This window comes from Molothrus ater, chromosome 20, assembly GCF_012460135.2.
Source record: "Molothrus ater isolate BHLD 08-10-18 breed brown headed cowbird chromosome 20, BPBGC_Mater_1.1, whole genome shotgun sequence".
In the NCBI taxonomy this organism is placed as follows: domain Eukaryota; kingdom Metazoa; phylum Chordata; class Aves; order Passeriformes; family Icteridae; genus Molothrus; species Molothrus ater.
This window is the reverse complement of record NC_050497.2, coordinates 8,391,284-8,406,400: the sequence shown is the minus strand read 5'-3', so window position 1 is coordinate 8,406,400 and position 15,117 is coordinate 8,391,284. Positions and strand designations below refer to the sequence as shown.

At 51.6% G+C, this 15,117-nt stretch overlaps 1 protein-coding gene across 1 annotated transcript in view; it reads right to left on the bottom strand.

Annotated features, from left to right (window-relative positions):
• Nucleotides 1-1,250: 1,250 nt before the first annotated feature.
• Nucleotides 1,251-15,117, bottom strand: part of RXRA (retinoid X receptor alpha) — a 103,972-nt gene continuing 90,105 nt past the window's right edge. The window contains exons 6-10 of the mRNA XM_036393938.2: nt 12,776-12,905; nt 8,873-9,005; nt 6,917-7,008; nt 5,248-5,353; nt 1,251-1,409 (exon numbers count right to left, since the gene is read on the bottom strand). Of these exons, the coding sequence (XP_036249831.1) occupies nt 1,262-1,409; nt 5,248-5,353; nt 6,917-7,008; nt 8,873-9,005; nt 12,776-12,905 (609 nt within the window). The 3' untranslated portion in view covers nt 1,251-1,261. The remainder of the gene's footprint in view (nt 1,410-5,247; nt 5,354-6,916; nt 7,009-8,872; nt 9,006-12,775; nt 12,906-15,117) is intronic.

Genomic DNA, 15,117 nt, shown 5'->3' with positions numbered 1-15,117 from the left:
GGCGTGGGCACATTCCTGTCCCTAACCCCAAAATCCTGTCACCAAGACTCAAGGAAAGGGTTGTGCAAAAGCCAAGGTGCTTTTGGTGCTCTCGGAATCCCGGAGGGGACAGGGATGATGCTGCTGCCACATCCCCCACCCAGCCAGGCCCTCCCACCCCCACGGGGGAGATCCAGGGGAGGGGGAGCCCTGTTCTTGCTTCACCACCAATTAACAGCTGCAATTAACCAGCCTGGCCAAGCCCTCCCACTAATTGTTGCTTTGCAATGTTTGGCAGGGCTGAAGGAACAGGAGCAGCCTCCTGGGTGAGCCGAAACCCCAAAACTGCAGAATGGGGTCACGGTGGGATGCTGGGGCAGCACTGGGAGGTACTGGGGCAGCACTGGGATGTACTGGGGCAGCACTGGGATGTACTGGGATGCTGTGCTGAGGCCAGGGGTCCCAGCAAGCCCCCAGGAGCTGGGGAAGGGCCATGGGGACTCCCTGGCAGCCTTAAAGCAAGTGCTGCAGCTGGCCCACGTCCACACCTTTGGGGTGGGCAGCGATGCCCAGGTGCCCTCTGGGGTGGCCAAAGGGCATTTCCTGTGCCACAGCCCCCATGTTTTGGGGGGGATTCAGCTCAATCCCAAATGCTCTGCTCTGAAGTGGAAGGAGAAGGCTCTGTGCAGCCAGGGGTGACTCATTCAGGGGGCACGGCCTCTCCCTCCGCAAAGTAACTACCGAGACTACTAAGAATAGTTAGAAACCAAAAATAGAAATTTTTTCTTTTTTTTTTTTTTTTTTTTTTGTCTTCTTCTTCTTCTCTTTTTTTCTTTTTTTTTTTTTTTTTTCCAAAAACTCCATCCTCTGAAAATAGCCCAGCTGCAAATCTGGCAGAGTCCAACCACTCCCCTCGGGCTCGTCCAAACCCCACTGCCCCCCGAGGGCTGGCACCGTCCTTGTCCCCAGGGCAGGGCTGGGGGTGACACCAGCCCCGCGGTGGCTCATCCCAAACCTCATGGCACGGCTGGGGAGGGGCAGGGGTTGGCAAAGCTCTCTCCGCTCCCACTCCTCTCTACAAGTAGCACGGGGAACCAGCGAGCAGGTCTGGAGACGCAGCAGTGACAGCGAACGGACAGGGAGGAGGAGGCCGGGGGCGCCCCGGAGCAGACGGTGCCTGTGGCCCTGGGGGCAGCAGGGAGGGACGGGCTGGGGCCGAGGAAAGCAGAGGAAGGGCCCCCAGGGAGCCCGGCCGGGCGAGGGACTGACCCAGCAGAGTTCTCTAAGTCATTTGGTGCGGCGCTTCCAGCATTTCCATCAGGAAGGTGTCGATGGGCGTGTCCCCTATTAGCTTGAAGAAGAAGAGGTGCTCCAGGCATTTCAGGCCGATGGATCGCAGGGCTGGGAGGCGGAGCAGGAGCTTGGCAAACCTGGGGGAAGGGAGACACGGCACAGTCAGGCATCCCTGTAAGAGCCTGAATGAGGGATGGGGGACTCCAGGGGCTCTCCAAAATGCAGTTTGTTGTATCCATGAGTTGCAGCAGTCCAGGGTTGTGGGTGACAGAGCTGTGCCTACAGCTGCCAGCTCCAGCTGCAGGCAGGCTGGAAACCCGTGTCCCTCATTCAGGCTCTTACTAATGGTGCTCCACGTTGGGCACCACTGTAAGAACCTGAATGAGGGACGTGGGACTCCAGGCAGCTCTCCAAAATGGAGTTTGTTGTATCCATGAGTTACAGCAGTCCAGGGTTGTGGGTGACAGAGTTGTGCCTACAGCTGTCGACTCCAGGAGACCCGTGTCCCTCATTCAGGCTCTTCCTAATGGCACCCCACGTTGGGCGCCACTGTAAGAGCCTGAATGGGGGATGGGGGGCTCCAGGGGCTCTCCAAAATGCAGTTTGTTGTATCCATGAGTTACAGCAGGCCATGGGTGACAGAGCTGTGCCCACAGCTGCCAGCTCCAGCTGCAGGCAGGCCTGGAGACCCTGAGTTTGGGTTACAATGCATTATAGACTTTTCTTTTGGTTACAATGCATTATAGACTTTTCTTGGCTGAGAATCTTAATACAGAATAACCAATCTACACCTTATTTTTTATCTATAGCCTATCATAACTGCTATAATTGCCATATTCATGTTACTGTTCTCCAATCACTAAAAGCCAGTACATTACACTTTAAGCTAGAAGTTGTTTTTCAGTTTTCTTGCAGTGGAAAATTCTGAGACCTTTTTTCTACCTGCACCATTTGCTGCCTTGTTTGCCTGCGCTGTCTTTCTGCTTGGTAAAAACATCTTCTTGTTTGGGGTGGGTTTATCCTTTGCTCTAAGCCATACAAACCCCTTCTAACTAACACTCTCTTTGCCTCCTTGGTTATCCAGTGAGACTGGCTCAGCAATTCTTTTCTTCTATATCAAAACTTGCTTCCATCTCTATTCCTTCTTCATATTCTACATTCAAAAATCTTTCTGCTAAACATACATATCTGTGAGTCTTGTCAAACTTTCATCCTTCCCAGCACATCCCCTGTCACTGTTATATTTTTTGGAAAAATCCCTTCGCCAGGATTTCTTCTCTTGGGAAGCTGAGAAGCCTCAGAGAAAAAGGAAAATAATATTATTTCATTTGCTTCTTTTGTGTTTTTGGTTTTTTTTTTTTTTGTTTTAGACATTGTTTACCAACTGGTCATTGTTTTATTGGTTTTATATGAATTATTTTGACTTTATGACCGATCATGGTCAGGCTGTGTCGGACTCTGAGGAGAGAGTCACGGGTTTTTCATTAGTATCTTGTTAAACCTTCTGTAAGCATCCCAGGGCTCTGAGGAGGGCAAACAAAAACCCTTTCCCCACCCCCTGCCCTGCCTGAGCAGATGGTTCCAGGTCACAGCAGGCAGGAGGGCTGGGGAGGACCCAGCCAGGATGGCAGTGAGCCATCCACAGCCATCCTCACCAGGGAAAAGCTGCAGGCTGCTGGGCTCACAGGGTGACGAGAAGCTGTGGAGCCAGGAGAAAGCCACCAGCTCCTGCAAGAGCGCCTTGGAGCAGCCCAGGTGCCACTGGATGTCACCTCCTTGTGTGAGTGCTCCCAACCCAGGGAAAAAACCCTTGAATGGCCACAGCAGGGTCATCTGCTTTTCCTGCTGCAAAATCAGGGCTTGAACAGCAGCAAAGGGAGAATGGGACCCTGCATAAAACACACACAGAGACATGCACAAGCACACAGATATTCTACATGCATGCACAATTCCCTCTCCCTATTTTTTTTTAATTTTTTTTTTCTGCTGAGCTGGCGAGAACAGTGGGAGCAGAGCCAGGAAAAACAAATCAGTCCTACCATCCCATTCAGGAAGTTTCACTTTAAACCAAACCAGATGATGGCTCCAGCCCTCGGATATGTTTAACTGTGAGATAACCAGCCCAGAGCACAATGTGCCAGGGCTGTGAGGGGAGAAAAGAGCCCTGATTCCTGATTGCCTGAGGCTGCTGGGTGTCACGTAGGCCCCAGCCCTCCCTGTGGAGCAGCAGGGGCTGCACAGGGGGAGCAGGGCTGGGTTTTTCCTAGGAATGCTTCTCTGTGCAGAAAAATTCCCTTTTGGTGTTTCCAGGGTGCTCCCGAGCTGCTGCTGGGTGGGGATTTGGAGCACCTGAAAAGGTGGGAATTCCTCAAATCCCACAGCATGGAGCAGGGTAAGGTCCCAGACGTGGCTCAGCCACAGGGAGAACTTGTCTGCAGCCCCAGCTGGTGAGCACATTGTGTCACAGGGCCAGCAGGACGCCCAGAGTTTGGGAGAACTTTGGGGAGCTCTTGTGCAGCCCCAGCCCAGGGGTTCACCCTCCTGAGGCACCTGGGATGGTGCCACCACTGCCCTGCACCTCTGAGGGATGCAGGGGGGCAGCAGGGCCCAGGCTCAGCTCCCAGGACATCCCTGAGTGTGCAGAACCTCTCAGGTCACCAAGGACGGGTGTGAGCATCACACAAGAAGGTTCCCAGCCCAAGGTCACTCAAAGCCAGAGAGAGATTAAAATCCAGAGTTTCTGGTGCAGCTTCTGGGCTTCAAACACTCCCTCAAACCCCACTGAGCATTGAGGCAGAGCCCTGGGGAGCTGCTGTGGACTGGTGCTGTCCCTGTGCCACCCTCTGTGTGTGCCAGGCTGCAGATCCTGCACAATGTGCAAAGCCAGAGCTCACCCCACCAAGAGAATCATCCAGAAGAGCTGCTGGCCATGATGCCCAAGGCAGCTCTCCTGGTGCCAGGAACAGCTCTTCTGCAATCCAGAGTCCAGGGTCTGGATTTGCTCCAGAAATGCAGTTTAATAAAGCTTTCTGGAAGAGGAGAGGTACCAGCCCTGCCCCGTGCTCATCCCTCAATCCCCCTGCTCACCACAAACCAAACACACCCCATGGCACCCTCATCCTCACTCTGCCTGCCTCAAACCAACCAGCAACACCCCAGAAATCCCTGCACAACACACCTTTCTTCATCTGCCAGCACTCTGGGACCCAAAGTGGGGGAAAAACCAAATCCAGCATCACTTCTGAGGGCACGCTCTGCCCACTGCACTCGCTGCTGTCAAAGCACCCTTTTCATTCCACCATCCACACCAGGCCAGGAATGCAGGTGAGATGCAAATCCCAGTTGCCTGGGCTGTTTTTCCCCACCATTCATGCACCAGTAGCAGCTTCCATGCTTTGTTTGGTTTCTCAAGAAGCTGTCAGGAGCTGAACTGGCAGTTGCCAGCTCCGGGCTGTAACTGGGAAAATGCGCCCACTCAGCTCTGGAGCCGTCCAGGAACACATTCCTAATTCCCCCTCCCATTCCCAGCTGGATTGGGGGAGGCAGGGAGGGGAGAAAAAGAGCATCAATTGAGGCTTTCACTTCCCAGCAATGATGCTCATCTGCCACTGAAAATTAACTCCATGTGAGTCCTATTTTTGCTGCGGTTTCGCTGGCCGTGGTTTCCAAAAGGGAAATGATACCCCCCTTCCCACATGTGCTCATCCCACTGCTGGGGCTGTGGGAGCTGGGGCTCCTCAGGTCTGCCCACCTTGCTGGATTTCCTGGCAGGGGAATAAAGAACTCTGTGCACTGCACAGGGGAGGGTTTTTAGGGATGCTCAGAGCTGGAGCGGGTAAAAATGAGGGATTTATCCGCAGGGAATCACTGGGAACAGAGAGCCCAGAGCAGAGAGGGGACCCTGGGAGCTGCAGCACCCATTGCAGGGGGTTTGCAGGGGGACAGGGTGCAGGAGGAGGGGCACAGGGGGCTCACCTGCCGGGCTGGTCGGGGTATTTGTGTTTGCAGTAAGCCTCTAGTGACGCGTACACCTTCTCCCGCAGCGCCTCCACCTCCGCCGGGTTCGACAGCCCCTTGGAGTCTGAAAGGCAACAAAAAACCATCAGGCAAACACCTCCAGGCTTCCCAGGCAGGCAGGAACCCTCTGTGCACTCCCTCCATCTCTGCCAGACCCACCAAAGTGTGGCTGCAAGCTCTGAGCTCCAGGGATTTGGGGAGCACTCAGAGGTTTACCCCGCAATTACAAATTTGGGGAGCACTGGAAGCTTTACCCCACGATTTCAGATTTTTCCTCACCTCATAGCCCAGCCCCAAATGTGTTGGCTCATTCCATTGGTCCCAGACCCTCATTTGAAAGGGTTTAATTCCCCCTCCAGCCCTGGGCTGGTGGGGCTGAAGGAGAAGCCCCTGCTCTGGCACAGCCCCAGGACAGGGCACAGTGAGGATCTGTTTTTAGCTGGGTGAAAGGGACAGTGCAGAAATCGATATCCCCAAGCACATGTGCCACGGGAACCTCTCCAGATTCCCCTTCTTTGACCATAAATGGCTAATCCCAAATTACAGACAATAAATTACTGCTGATTACAAGGAGGGGGGGACTAAAAAAAAAAAAAAAATAACAAGCCGGCCAAGAAGAAAAACAAACCCAAGAAATTGTAATAAACCCTGCTGGAACAGCATGGCCTGGCTGTGGTGGGAAAATCCAGGCAAGGAGCTGTGCTTGGGCACAAACTGTGCTCAGGGAGAGCAGGGGTGGTGGTGGATGGAGAGGTTTGTCCTTGGCTACCATCTGGTTCTGCTCTGATCCACTCTGAAATCCAGAGATCCCCCAGAGAGCTGTGCAGGTATGTGCAGGCTGGCTCCTGCTGCACAGGGATTTACTCCCTGGAATGCTGGAGAGAAACCCTAGCACTGAACCTTCCTCATCCCTTGGGCAGCTGGGGCTGAGAGGGAAAAGGGAGCAGCGTGACCCTCCCAGAGTCTGTGAAACTATGGTCAAACATTGAAGGTTTTGTGTATTTTATGAGCACATCTCATGTCTTTCAGCCTCTCCAGGTCTGCAAAGCGCTTTTCCAGACATGCAGGTAATAAAAGCCCTTGGATGATGAGGTTGGGAAGCAGAGACAATTATCTCCATGCTCTGGTGTTGCTCTAATCCATATTTTTCTCTTCAACAACACCTAGATTCCTCTTTGTTCCAATTCAGGGACAATTCCCTCAAGCACCTGAACTTCTTCCACAGTCACTCTAAAAGGGGGAGAGCTGACAGGACAAGGGGGAATGGCTGCAAACTGAAAAAGAGTAGGCTTGGACTGGATTTTGGGAAGAAATCCTTCCCTGTGAGGGTGGGGAGGCCCTGCACAGGGTACCCAGATGGCTGCCCCATTCCTGGAAGTGCCCAAGGCCAGGTTGGACAGGGCTTGGATCATCCTGGGACAGTGGAAGGTGTCCCTGCCCATGGCAGGAGGTTTGGAACAAGATGAGCTTTAAGGTCCTTTGCAAACCAAACCAACTTTCACCCCTGCCTCCCTTCCTGCCCTATAGCCCTCTGCTATTTCCAACAGGGCTTTCTGGGGGAAGAAAAGGAGTCAGAAGGACAGGAGAGCAGCCAAGAGGGGCCAGGAGAGCAGAGCCAGGCACGTACCAGGGTTGAAGAGGACGATGGCTCGCAGGCAGCCCAGCTCTGTCTTGTCCATCAGCATGTCCCTCATTTTGGACACCAGTTCTGTCAGTACTCTGCAAAAGGGCAGAGAAAGCACAGAGTCAGCATGGAAATAAAACAAAAATGAATGAAAAGCCCCAGGTGTCAGAGCCAGAGCGAGAAGCTCCGGTCACGTTTAACGAAGCTGGGGATGGTGCTGGCCTGTACCAGCTGAGGATGTGCCCTCATTTTCCTCCTCCATCAAAAATAGCTCATTAGGAACATCAATAGTTCCTGTGAGATACAACAGGGACCATAAAAAATGCCTTCATCCATTCACTGAGAGGCTCTGGCACCTGAGAAAGCTGCCTAAAAATAAAAAATAACAATAAAAACCCACCCCAACAGGTACCTAAAAGTAATTTCCTCTGCCGGTAATTTTTATTGCTCCCTTTGCTGTTACTGAAGGTGTCGGTCTTGAAATATTTTCCACTGATTGCCCAGTTTTTCATGTTAGATCCTGCAGCAAAGTCATGATCTTGCACTTATGACCTCACAGGAACAAATGATGTCACCCAGGTCCGAAGAACAATTTCCTCACAGAGCAGAGCAGCAAAGGTGATTTGGTTTCAACTCAAGATGAGTCTCAGGGAGAGAAATCAGCATTTCAGCAGCGTCTGGAGTCACACTGTGGGTCAAACACCCTGCAAGCCTGGCTTTAAAACACTTTCCCAAAGCCTGAGATTAAAGAGCCCTGGGGACACGCCTGTGGAAGCTGCTGAGTATCGCTGGGGCCTTCTCATTGTGCAAATAAAATCACGTCTTGGTCCAATTAAAGATGAAAAGGAACAAAGGAGTGGCCTCCTTGTAACATTAGAAGGCATCTGGACTCCATGGAAGGGGCTTTGATTTGCACTGGGCAGCCCCCTCTGTGTTTGGGGCCATTGGGTTTTTTGCAGGTTTCAAGGAGGGGTTTTCTCCTTGTGTTTTCATGGATGGAATCCCTCATCCCGGGCTCCTCAGACCCCTCAAGCAGGAGTGGAGGCAGTTTGGGGTGGAGGCAGGGATGGGGATGTCCAGGTGAGGTGGTTTGATGGAACCCCAGCCCTCCATCCCTGATGCTGTTGAGTCAGGGGTGGAATCAAAGACTCCAGTCTTCAGAAGATGGATCAAAAAGCAATCTAATGAAAGTAGCAGGTCCATTTATAATGTGGCTCACTAAGGTGAGACTTGATTGGTCTCACAGTGAAAACCTCTCACACTATTGGTGAGCTATGAACAACACACTCTGGAGAACCAGATCTATAAACAATGGTTACAGGAAGAGAGAGAAAAATTGTTTGAATTTTTTTCTCTAAGTTTCTCACTGTAACTGTCATATTTTCCAGAAAAATCCCTTCGCTCAGGATTTTTCTCCTGGGAAGCTGAGAAGCCTCAGAGAAAAAGGAAAACAATATTATCTCATTTGCTTCTCCTGTGTTTTGCTGCTTTGGAATGTGGTTGGAGATTGATTATCCAACAGGGGATTGTTTCATTGGTTTCTGCTGTGAATTATTTTGACTTATTGGCCAATTATGGTCAAGCTGTGTCGGACTCTGGAGAGAGAGTCACGAGTTTCATCAGTGTCCTCTAAGCCTTCTCTAAGTATCCTTTAAGAAGAATATAGAATATTCTTCTTAAAGAATATATCTAAATATTCTAAATATCCTTTAAGAAGAATATAGAATATTCTTCTTATAATTCTATATTATAAACCCAGCTAGCCAAACACTGTGTTGACAAGCAATCAATTATCAGTCAACCACTAACTCTTTAACTTCATCAAGGCCTACCCATTTATTTCAAGTAACTCCAATAAAGCTCATCTCTAACTAAAATCTTCGCTGCTCTAAAAAATTCCTTAAGGTTTATGCCTCCCATGTGTCTGTGTGTGATCACACCCATCCCATCCCATCCCACCTGTCGAAGATGGCCCCGACGCCGGCGCTGTGGGCGCTGTTCCTGTGCACGTGCAGCCCCGTGGCCAGCAGGATCCCGTCCTTCACGGCGATGGAGCGATGGGAGAAGGAGGCAATCAGCAGCTCGTTCCACCCTGGGCAGGAGAAAAACCAGTGGGGCTGCAGGTTAGAGCCGTGGGATCCTCGGGAAGTCTCCTCTCGAACAGGAGCCTTTGTTATAGAGTTCCAGCAGTGACAGTGGCTTGGAGGGTGACAGTGCCACCTCTCCAATGACACCGGACAAACCAGCAGCCCATCAAATTTCTCCTCCTCCATAAGAGAATGCAAAACAATAAGTTATTTACAGAAAGTGTGTGAGAAATTTTGTTACAAGGTTGTAAACATCAGAAGCTTGGAAAGTTTTAAAAAATCAAAGCAACAAGGCTGCAGGTTAGAGCCATGGGATCCTCGGGAAGTCTCCTCTCTAACAGGAGCCTTTGTTATAGATTTTTAAAAGTGACAGTGGGTTGGAGGAAGTGCCACCTATCCAATGACATTGGACAAACCAAAGTCCATCAAATTGCTTCTATAAAAGAATGCAAAACAATAAGTTATTTACATAAAGTGTGTAAGAAATTTTGTTACGACATTGTGAACATCAGAAGGCTTAGAAAAATCTTACAAAATCTTAAAAAAAATCAAAGCAACAAGGCTGCAGGTTCGAGCCATGGGATCCTTGGGAAGTCTCCTCTCTAACACCACCTCTCTAACAGGAGCCTCTGGTGCAGGAATGCTGCTGGATGTGGGAAAGGAAGGGGGAGCCAGCTTTTTCTTGGATGTCAGGGAAGGAAAAAAACCATCAGGAACCCAGTGCACTAAAAATAAAGCGAATAAGGGGAGCAGTTTCCTCTATAAACCGTGCAGACAGCGAGCAAACAGCTCTGCCTGAAGCTCCCCGTGGGTGTGGAGCCCTGAGCTCCCCTCTGCCCTCCGCCTCCCAGCAGTCCCAGCCCTATCAGCATTTGCTATCAGCTCATCAGGCTCCTCCTCAGGCCACAGGAGTTCATTCACCAGCCCTGAGCCCTGTAAAAGGGACCATGGAATCTCTGGTTTTATTCGTGGGTTTGCTGCTTGTGCCATGAAAATGCTGGGAGGGAGGGACTGGGTCTGTTCTCTGCACAGTCCCATGTCTGTGAGTGCTCCCACAGCTGCTTGGAAAACAGATTTTAGTCTTATCAGCTGGGCAGGCTGCTCTGGGATATAGGAAGGACATCCTCTGAGCCCAGACCTACAGAGAAGGGAAGGGAGATGTGACCTCCACACCTTTCAGCTCCCCTTCCCCATCCAACACCTCTTCAGTTCCTAAATCCATCACAGGCTGAGCTCAAGAATTCCTGAAACAAAGCCCCAAGGAGAGAAAATGCTGCCAAGCTTGAAGGGTGGAAATTTGGGTGACTTCCAGCCAGGAGCAGCATCTTGAGTAGGACAAGATGGGGTCTTCTGCAACACCCCTGACCTGAACATGTTCTGGAGTTCTGGTCCAGAAACCTCAGGATATTTGGATTTAAAGGGTTTTTTTTCCCAGGCTGGAAAAGCAACACAACAATATCCCTCACCTCTCCTGTCACAAGAACACATCTCCCAGCCTGGAATAAACACAAGGCCCATGTGTGCTGTATTTACCTTCTGCTGCAGCCGTGGGCTGTGCCATCAGAAATGTTGACAAGGAATAAAGTTCACTCTTTCCTAAGTGGCCACAGGATGTTTCCACCCCAGCCACGGGAACATTTCTTTGGCTATTTACTGGGTGAGGCCTGGCACTTTCACAGGGATTGCAACACTGAAACCCGAGGAGGATGGAGGAGAAGGAGCCTGCAGAGCCCTGCTCCCGGGAGGAAGAGGAGCTCTCAGAGCCAGATCCATGGGAATTCATCACACACAGCCCCACAGCAGCTCCAAGCAACAGGAACCAGAGCTGCCTCTCCACACCCACTCCAAGCTGGGCTTATTCCACTGAAGGAGGGCTGGATTCATCAGCATCCTTCCTCTGGATTGTTCCCATGCAGAGCTGGGGTGTTTCAGCTGAAATGGGGAAGATTTTCCTACCTTGGCTTTCCCAAAGGGCTGCCAAGACAGAGGCAAGCAGGGAAAATTCACCATAACCACAGGCAGCAAACTGGAATTGGAGACCAACCAAGTGTCCCCTGAGAGTTCTGCATTTCAGCCCAAGCTCTGGAGTGGCAGAGCAGAATTCTGTGACTCCTGTGACTCCCCTTTCTCACCCAACAGGGTGGGCTGCAGCCTCCAGGGCTGCTCTGGCTCCTCTGGGACAGGGAATGCACTCTGGCAGAGCAGTGGTCATCCTGTCAATCCATTTCTCTGCCAAGTTTCCCCACCAGCCCTACAAACCCAGCTGCAGGGATGTAACACTCAGCATCCTCTGCCAGGCTGAGAAAACATCAGGTTATTCCTGTCTCAGCTTGGAAACAAGAAAACTGGTGGAAAACACACTTAAAAAAATCAGGTTTCCTTCCCTTCCCAACAGCTCAGAGAGGGAGTGTTGTTAAATGATTCAGGATCTGAGGAGAGCTGCTGCCAGCCCATGCAGCACTGCTCCTCCAGAGCTGTGTGCTCCACTTGTTTTGCCTCCCAGGATGCCTGACTGAGGCTCTTAGCTGGATTTTAATGCTTCAATATTTCATGGGCAGCTGTTCTCAGCAGGCCACTCAATAAAACATTGAGCCACTGCTTGGAAGGCCTGGGGAAGGTTATCTGAGGCCCTGGCAGAGGTGTCTGGAGCAGGGAGCTCCAGGGAGCTGCTCAGCAGTCTCAGGGTTGGAGGCACCAGGAAATTTGGGGTGTGATGGGGTTGGCAGCCCCTCTCCTGCTGTGTGGAGTGAGTCACAGACAGAGAACACAGGTCAGGAGTTCTGCAGCTCCAGTTTTAATCAGCTGCCTGCTGAAGAGAGAGGAAAACCTGGAACTGCCATGGTGGGGCTGGGCTCCACTTCCCCAAAGGAAAAGGCAGAGCTTTGAGTCCAGCTCTTTGCAGAAAGCCCTCAAAGGTCCCTACAGGGAGGTCTCCCTGCTCATCCCCTCTCACAAGAGGCTCTGGAAATCCTCTTCAAACCCACACTTTGGATGGTCCAAAGGGCCCAGAGCCAGCTCTGGCAAAATCCATGGAGCACCTTCCCCCAGAGGCTGCAGGAGCCATCCTGGAAGGGGGCAGGACCTGGACAAAGTGAATTTGGGAGAAATAAAAGGAACTTTAAAAGTACCAAGGACTTCAATGTCCCTGGCTTACAAAGAGCTTCATGCCTCAGACACATCCTCCCTGAGCTCTGCTCCTGGTTTCTTGCCCTCCATGAGCTTTGTGCAGCAGCAGGAGCTTGAATTCACTCAACAGGGGAAGACCCTTCCTACAACCAACTGCTTCCACCTCCCAAATGCTGCTCCTGCAGCCCCCCTGCTGCACAAGGAAATTTAAAATAAGCCCTGAGAGTTCTATTTTCATCTTGGTGGGTGGGAGAAGAAGTGAGATGTACTTTTCTCTCCTTTCTGGTTTTAATTATGATCAAACATTTCAGTTTGATGAAATTTCATGGGGGCCTGAGCCCACTTGGTCTTTCAAGCCTCAGTTTGGGAGGAAGGCAGAGTTTAACTCCTTTGGTTTAAGTCACCCAGTGCCCATCTCTGAGTTCCTCATGGATCAGAGATGAAGCTTGGCCATTTTTCAGCTGATTGGGCCACATTTTGGATCCAATTTACCAACACCCTGGAAAGCTTTCAAAACCCTATTTAAAAACCGAACTATCAGAGTCGATCAAAAATCAATTCAAGACTTTCAAGCTGCCAGGACCTAAATGTGAGGGTACAATCTGAGGGGACACTGAGCACGGCCCACGTGGGGACAGATGTCACTCACCTGCTCTGAGCAAGATGACCTGGTCATCCAGGGGCAGCTCGGAGAAGTGGGGGATCCTCTTGGCCCACTCCACCAGGGTGAAGAGCTGTTTGTCTGCTGCCTGGCAGATGTTTGTCACCGGGTCATTGGGCTGCCAAAAAATTAAAAAAAAATCAATTTAAAAAGAGATGGAAAAGCTTGGAAAAGGCAGAGTGAGGGAAAGAGAGGCTGGAGGATCAGCCTGCCTGCCATCCCCGAGGTGGGTGTTATCACTCATAGGCAGAGGAAGTGATTTGGCTGCTCCACCACAAGGGTTGTAATTGTTTTTAGCAAGCCCCAACATGGGAATTGAGAGTGCTGAGACTCCATATCCATCACCCTGACTGATGAATCCAAGCAGCTCCAGCCTGGGGAAGGGCAGACTCCAGCATCTCCCAGCACCAGAGGGGGCATTACAGGAAAAAAAAAAAAAAAAAAAAAAAAAAAGAGAAAACCCCTTTCCTTTGAAATATTATCCAGTAACAGAAACCATCTGCTCTCGAGGAGGACAGTCAGCCTAAACACACCAAATCCCTGTTTAAAGGAACTGCTCACAGCTCAAGTGGATTTGTGATTAGGAACTGGAAGAGCCTGTTTAACCCTGGGGAAGGCTGAGCTGGCTGATCCAAGTGAGTCTGGAGGGTTTACCTCTCTGGACAGGGATGTATGAGCCCTTCCCATCTCCCTCTGTAATCCCTGCTGATATCCAGCAGCTTGAATTGTACAATTACCTTCTCTGCATGGCCTTAAAAGAGCAGTTTCCAAACTGCAGGAGAAGTTTGGCTTGCAGGGGGAAGGGTGTAAATTCAGAGGGAGAGCAGACAGGAATGTCAGGGTGAGCTGAGGCACAGCCCCCTCCCAGGCTGGGCAGAGCAGGGCCACATTGCCAAGTCACCCCTGTGCCCCTCAGAGCCCTGCCCAGTCCCCTGGCAGCAAACCCAGAGCTCTGTGCCTCAGTGGCCAACATCTCCCATTCTCCAGGCTTAAAATAGCCAGGATTTGGCACACTCAGGGCACCTGCCCTGGAATTATTTCCACCTGTCATGTGCAGAGATGGATGGGCACAGGCTGGCACCTCACTGGGATGTGCCCCCCCTGTCCCACCCCCTCCAGCAGCTCCCCCAGGGCTGAAGGGCAGGGCAGTCTCACTCCCAGGGAGCTGGGGCTCTTCCCTGAGGAAGGAGAGGTGAGCAGGGACTGGGCTTTTCCTGGGATTTCCCCTGAAATGTGTGTGAGGAGGAGCTTTGCAGGGTTCAGGGTCTCACTGGAAGCACTGGGAATGTTGATATTCAGAGGCAGGAAAGGACAGAAGGGACACCACAGACCCTGAACATCCCTCAAGATATCCCAGTTTGCCCTGCCAGGTGGAGAATCCTGGCATCCAGGTGAGGTGGGATGGAGATCATGACTTACTCCAGCAGAACCCAACCCCTGCAGCAACAAGGGCCTGCAGAGCCCCACAGAAGGGGTAATTTAGGTAAATCAGATGTTTTTGCCAAAGCTTTCATCAGGGCTGGCTCCTGGGCAGGTTGTCACCATGAGCAGGGAGGGGCTCCTTGTGCCCCAGCCCTGGCTGTCCCTGACAGCACAAGCTGTCCCCAAGCTCTGGTGCTCCAAAGCCTCATCCTCGGCTTCAGTTCCACCTCAGATGGCAATTCCTGGAACCACCAGGGCCCTTCCTGGCAGAACCTGATCACTGGGGCATGAGAAGCAGCTAAAAGTGTCCAGAGGGCCCTGCCTGGCTCCAAGGCAGTGCTGGAAACCCTCCCTGGGCACGGAAAGCAAATCCCCTCCTGCAGTAAATAGCAATGGCACCTGATCCTCCTGGAAAACTGCAGCCTGGAGGCATCTTCCACAAAATGGGGACTTGAAACCAGACGTTCAAAGGCCAATTAAGACCTAATGGGGAGGACAGCTCTCAGTTACAGGCTTTGCCTTTTGGCCAGGAGCCTGTCCCAGGCCGTGCTTGCAGAGCAGGAGCCCAAATTGCCAAGGCATGGGGCAGAGGCAAAGCCACCCCCTGGGCCAGGGACAAGCCACAGACACAAGGACAAGGGGGAATGGATTTGAACTACAAGAGAGTGGGGTTAGAGCAGATACTGGGGAAAAATCCTTCCCTGTGAGGGTGGGGAGGCCCTAGCACAGGGTGCCCAGGTGGCTGCTCCATCCCTGGAAGAGCTCAAGGCCAGGCTGGATGGAGCTTGGAGCAACCTGGGATAGTGGAAAGTGCTTTTAAGTTGATTTTAAGGTCCCTTCTAACCCATTCTATGTGGGAGACAAGGGTGCTAATCCCTAAATCACCCTGCCACCCCATCCCAGCTGGA